Source organism: Nannochloropsis gaditana (genome assembly GCF_000240725.1).
Source record: "Nannochloropsis gaditana CCMP526 unplaced genomic scaffold scaffold166, whole genome shotgun sequence".
In the NCBI taxonomy this organism is placed as follows: Eukaryota; class Eustigmatophyceae; order Eustigmatales; family Monodopsidaceae; genus Microchloropsis; species Microchloropsis gaditana.
In genome coordinates this window covers 29,430-35,931 of record NW_005803787.1, presented here as the reverse complement: position 1 = coordinate 35,931, position 6,502 = coordinate 29,430, and the positions used below count along the sequence as shown (strand labels likewise).

The following is a 6,502-nucleotide window of genomic DNA, read 5'->3' as shown; positions in this document are numbered from 1 at the left end:
AATGCTGGAACGCCCTCGTCACTGGCAAAATCGTTGTGAAATGCGCCAAATATCCACGAATCTGCTGGGGTAAAATTCCCAACGGCCGGTCCGGATCGTCCAGAAAGCGATGCCCCAAACCGCTTGCCTCGCCCCCGTCGGCGGGTGCCCGATGCCTGAGGGGGTGGTGGAGCAACGCTACCATGAGTTCCACCGCCAGCGCAGAGGCTACAGGCGCCAGGCCGGGCCGCGTGACCGTGCACTGTTGATCGAGCGTGCGGTCTTTGGTCGAGTCGTCAGGAGCCACCACGTCATTGCAGAAATAGCAGCCAATGCCGTCTCCATCCGCCGGGCCGGGGCTTCCCTTCCCCGTCCCCGTCCTGGCTTTCGATTCCCGCGCAGTACCCCCATCCTCCCCGCCGCTGCAGGATGGCGCGACCGAGGTCAGGGGGGGATTCGGTTGAGCACCATGACGCATCACCATGAAGGTGTCAAAGCCCAAGGCCGCATTCACGAGGATCTTGTCGTGCACGGCCCCCAGGACGGTCGGCAACCATCGACTCTCCCGTGTGTCGGTAAGCAGGAAGATCACGTCGTGCTCCGCCACCAGCTTGTCCAACAACTCCACCTCCCGCCGCGCGCTTGCCTCTTCGGCCGGCGAGGAAACTGGGTGGCCCGGCATAGGGATGGTCATGACATGTCCCTCCGCAACCACCCCGGGAAAAATCCTCCGCAAAGCCGTCGCCGCCGCCAGGGCCTTGGGCTTTCCCCCGTCCGCGCAGTCCGTGTACTCAAAGAGGGATTGACGGACAGGGTTCGAGAGCGCGACCCGCCCGTTGTCCACCAGCGTGATCGTCCGCACGCCCCACCCAAGCAAGCCCCGTGCCACACTGCAGCCAAGGGTCCCGGCGCCTAGCAAGAGGCATTTGGTGCGGGCCAGGGCGGCGATGTCCAGGGCTGGGAGCAGCCGCCAGCGCATGAGCTTCAGATTCAGATCCACGGACTGCTCGGCCAGGCGGATAGGGTCCATGGTGGCAGAGAGGTCGACGCGTCGAGGCATGTATTTGCCTTTGTGCATCTCCCAGCCTGTGGTCATGAGGGCGCCGGGGGGGGAAGAGGAAGGCGAGGACGCCAGGGGCGCGAGGGAGACGTGCAGCACGAAGCTGCCCCGCATCACCTGGGCCCCTCCCAGGGGATTCAAGTGGCTTCCATTACCACCTGCTTCTGGATCATGCGTAGGCCCCGTGACCCGACCGCGGTAGCAGACGACGGTTGCCTCGCAGAGCCCCCACCGGTTCGCAAGGAGCAGCAAGAAATTTCGCAGGGGCCACCCCGGCGCATCCGGCACCGTTCCGGGGTCTACGTATCCAAACATCACCTGTTGTTGCTCTCCATGGAACCGATCCATCTTCTCGTAGGCATCCAAAGGGCAGACCTCCAGGGAGAGGGAGGAGGATCCCCCCTCCCGGTCGTCCGCGGTTTGGGGGGGGGGGTCGTGGAACGGAGGATGAGGAAGAAGGGAGGACAGGACGCGTCGCCCGTCTCCTGGAAGCGACGTTGACGGTACGCCAGCAAGCCCTGGTACAGAAGAGAGCACTCGGTCCCTGAAAAAAACGGGTTTCCTTCCCCTTGCCCAGCCTCTGCCAAAGGGGCGGGCGCCTTCAAGTGCCGGAAGGGCGGGGCACTGACCACCGCGGGAAAGGCGAACCAGTAGATGAAAACATTCCGTTTGATGTCCGCGAAGCACAAGGTACCGAAGCGTGCCAGGCGACCTGGATCCCTAAGCACGGCCGCGTCACGCCCCGGCTCCATGATATCCCTCCACACCTGTAGACCCAGACGGTCCATCCATGCTCGCTTATCGAAAGCCCTGAACGCCTCGTCCGTGTTGAAATTGTGCACCACCCCCGGCACCCAGCAATCTTTCGTCAAGTTGGAAGCGCGAGGGTGCTCTCCTTGCCCTTTCGTTCCTGGAGACGGTCCCGCTGCAATTATCTCGGCTTTGGATGCCAACCAAGACTCACCTCCGACCGAAAGCCGAGCTGGAATACTTGCGGAAGCCGAAGAATTCTGCCCCGTCGCGGTATAGGTCCCCGTAATGGCCAGGGGTTTCTGGTCTAAACCAAGTACGTCTACTTTTAATTTCGCCATTTCCTGCCAGAAGCTTGCCTGCGCACAGCTTGACAACTGTTGAAACATTACCACCGAGTCCTCAGGGCTATGATGCTCCTGCTCACGTAATGAGGATGGCTTGGTTGCCATGATGGCTCAGACTATATCGATCAATCCTGTGCTTGAATATCCCTTTTCGTTGTTAGCTTCGGAAGGCTTAATTTAATAGGGACCGCAACCCGTTGAAGCTCCTGTGAGAAGTGCCTTAATCATGCCGAAGAAATATCATTTTCGAAGGCAACATTGGATGCGCATTCCATGACATGGCGTATACAAGCACCGAGACAAAAATGTGCTCATACTCGGGTTCTGCACGTCACTTCCAATGTAGTGAGCGTAATTGAACATGGTGGGCCAAAAGGAAGAGCGAAACAGGCAAACCAGCCTCCCTCAAGGAGCAATCGACATTCACGTGCGGCCCCGTTTCCAGCGAAATACGTATGCAAAATTTCAAGAATAGGCCTTCCCAACTTCGAATAAGATTCTTGGGCATGGGATGGAAATGAGGGATGAGATGACGGTGGCCCAAAACTGAGTAGGCTGATAGCCAAATAATCTCGGGGTGGGGAGGTTAACTGCAGCCGTGCGAGTGGTTTTTATTTTCCTGTCCCCTATTGCTTTCTCGTCTGTTTCAGGTGAATTATTGGATAGCTTTATACTTTTTCAGTTTACAGCTAGAGATGTCGCATATAAGTTTTCATACATATGTAGATATCTAGGGATCGGCTCGACTTAGAGTGAAAGTCCGTACGATCAAATCGAAAATTAATGTACTAGGAATGATACATGACAAGAGAATGTCCACGAGTGTCGCCATGCATGATTTTTCCTTCAGCTATCACTTGTGTGAAATCCATGGCCGCGGCCTAAATGGTTACAGATTGAAAGGTCTGTTAGCTTTCAAAGTTCCCCCGTCGCAAAAGACAATCAACCCGCTACGGGCTCCTTGGCTTCAACGGGAGCCTTGCGCAGGATCTCTCTCAATTTTTCAATTCGCGTGGGCAAGTCTACAACGCTAGTGGCCCCTGTCTCCGCCAAATGCAACATCCTAATTTGCTCGCCTACATCCGGTCCACTCATGCGTCCCGTCAATGCGAGGCGGATAGGGTGAAAGAGCTGCTTTCCTTTCCTCCCCATTTTCTTACCAACAGCTTTCACCCACGCCTTCCATAACGCGGCAAAATCTTCTTCCTTTCCTCGCGGCATCTCGTTCGCTTCGAACGCACTCACCACTTCCCTGGCCATCTCCCACAAGCCTTCTGCTACCAAGGCATCCGCCTCCCCAGACGCCAAGGTTTCTTCCAAGGGGTACGTCAAGACATCACCGACAATAGTCGCCGCATCGTTCACCAATTCCATGGAGCCCTTCGCCACCTGAGTAGCGTATGACACAAAAGCCGCGCCTTCGGCCCCAACCTTGACCATCCCTTCCTCCTCCAAGCACGCCCCTACCAATGGCACCAAGTTCTCGTCCGGCAAGGCCCTCAGATGCTGCCCATTCACCCACCGCAACTTGGCCATGTCAAAGACAGAGGGGCTTTTCACTACCCGATTCAAGGAAAACCGGTCGATCAGCTCCTGTCTGGAGAACACCTCCTGCTCGGTCCCATCGTTCCAACCCAGCAGGGCCAGATAGTTCAACATGGCGTCAGGCAGGAAACCCTGGGCCCGGAACTGATCCACCGAGGTTGCCCCGTGCCGCTTGGAGAGCTTGGACCGATCCTCCCCGAGAATGAGCGAACAATGGGCGTACTTGGGTGCGGGGTACTTGAGCGCCTCCAAAATCAAACACTGCCGCAATGTGTTGGTCAGGTGTTCCTCCGCGCGAATCACGGTGGTGATACCCATCAAGGCATCATCCACGGCCACGCAGAAATTATAGACAGGCATCCCGCTCGACCGAAGGAGGATGAAGTCGCCCACCGTCGCGTCTGCGTCCCATCCCACAGTACCACGCACCGCGTCATCAATCTCCACCCGCCTGCCCGGGGCTACCTTGAACCGGACAGTATACGGCTCTCCTGCCTCAATCTTCTCCTTTACCAGTGCCGGGTCCGCGTCTCTCCACGTTCTGTCGTATTGAGGAGGTTTCCCGGCCGCCTCCGCCGCCTGCCGCTTGGCCTCCAGCTCTTCTTCCGTGCAAAAACAAGGGTAAGCATCTCCGGACTCCAATAGTTGCTGCGCCACTTTCTTGTAGACGTCAATGCGTTCTGATTGACGGTACGGTCCCACCGCGCCCGGTTTATCCGGCCCTTCGTCCCAGTCCAGCCCCAAAAAACGCAAATCTGCCAACATGCTCTCCTCGGATTCCCGCGTGGACCTTGCCGTGTCCGTATCTTCGATGCGGAGAACGAAGACGCCGTCCTTATGTTGCCTGGCTACCAGATAATTGTACAATGCCGTGCGAGCTCCTCCCACATGCAACGTCCCAGTAGGTGAAGGCGCGAAACGGACCCTCACAGCCGCCATCAACGTGGACATGCGGCGGGCAAACAAGGCATCGGGTGAGCTTTTTGGCTGATCAATCTGCTGTAAAGGCTGCTTAGTACTCGTTGGTGATCGGAATGTGCTAATTCGGGCCCTCCCTAGAAAGCCAGCAATGTTTTGCCTTCTACCGGCAGCACAGGTGATGCTGGCTAATGCGCGGCCTGAGCAGCAAGAAATGAGACCCGTCACGGTTAAAGTCATGAATGCAATCACCTTCATCCCTGCCAATGCTTTTCCAGTTGAATTTGGCGTGGGTTTGCGGGCGCGATGGAGTTTATTAGTATGGTTTGCAGTTCAACAACGGCTGAGTCGATCCTTGCTGCCGGCGTATCTATCGTGCAGGTGAAGGAGAAAGTACTTAATGATAATAAAGACACACATGAGCGGGCTAGAACCAGCTAAGAATTGCATCACTGAGACAAGACAACGGATGTAGGCCTCTGCGAATGCACACGACAGTCGTCTTTGTGGATCGGCAGCATGATATTGGTACTGAACGCTGCCTCAGTACTCGCTTACAGTGAGAAGGGAGATCGAAGACATAGAGGAGGTTGAATTGCGGCGTACGTCTAAGCAAGCAAACGAGTGTCAGCACGGCATGCAAAAAGGTAACTTCACTCATGAAGACAACATTTCTCAAAAGTTTAACATTTATTCCCAGGCTCGCAAAGCAAATGCACCAAATACAGAGCTTAGAGAGGGCAAGCCACCCGTTACTTCGGCTTCCCCGACAAACGTCGAAAGGGTGCCGATAAGCCACAGTCTTCTTATTCTATACCGCTACCGTCCCGTGGCACGGAATAGCATGATCTGGGCACGGCGTTTGCTACAGTCTCCTCAGTGGCATCGAGGTTCTTGGCACCGGAACCTTTTTTATCCCCTATCTCGGCTGGCCTTCACGTCAGCGGCCGGGAATCCGTCTCCCGAAGCTGCCACGCATCCCCATCAATATCCCTTAAAGAAGTGCCGTAATATTGGAATCATTGCACATATCGACGCTGGCAAAACTACCACCACGGAACGTATCCTCTATTTGGCCGGGGAAACGGGCCATGTTGGTGACGTGGACACAGGCGATACGGTCATGGATTTTTTGCCCCAGGAACGCGAGCGAGGCATAACCATCCAATCCGCTGCCATTTCTTTAGACTGGCACGATACCCGCATCAACATCATCGACACCCCGGGCCACGTAGACTTTACCATGGAAGTGGAACGGGCCGTGCGCGTCTTGGACGGTGCGGCTGTGGTAGTGGATGCCGTGGCGGGGGTTCAGGCACAGACAGAAACCGTCTGGAGACAAGCACGCAAATATAAGGTGCCGACGATTGCCTTCGTCAACAAAATGGATCGGGACGGTGCTGATTTTCCACGGGCCGTTCAATCTCTGCGTCGACGACTGGGCGCACCAGCCGTGCCCGTCCAGCTTCCCCTCGGTGCAGGCGGCGACTTCCAGGGAGTGGTGGATTTACTTACTATGGAGGAGGTGGTATGGGAGGCTCCCCAGACGTCCGGGACGAATCCGTCTCCGCTGACGCCTTCCGCGCCGAAATCCAAGCGGCGTAGCGTCTGTTTGACACGGCGGCCGCTGGCGGGGGGGGACAAGACGAAGGAGGAGAGGCTGATGGCAGCCCGGGAGGCGCGCGTCGCCTTGCTCGAAGCCCTAGCGGATGCGGACGAGACCTTCATGGAGACATACCTGGAAAGATTGGACGAGGCGGGGGAAGAGGGGCTGGGAGGGACGGAGCAACTCCCTCTGGTTACCGTCTTGGCCGCCATCCGTCGGGCCAGCCTGGCGGGTCTCCTCGTCCCCACGCTCTGCGGCGCCTCTCTGAAGGGGAAGGGGGTGGAACCTTTGCTCGAT

General features: G+C 57.0%; 1 protein-coding gene across 1 annotated transcript; it reads right to left on the bottom strand.

Moving 5' to 3' along the window:
* Positions 1 to 1,465: 1,465 nt before the first annotated feature.
* Positions 1,466 to 1,889, bottom strand: NGA_2037010 (autophagy ubiquitin-activating enzyme; the record flags this gene model as incomplete). The annotated part of the gene is made up of 1 exon (XM_005855560.1): positions 1,466 to 1,889. A coding segment is annotated over one exon (424 nt), but the record flags the coding sequence as incomplete, so codon positions are not given.
* Positions 1,890 to 6,502: the final 4,613 nt, after the last annotated feature.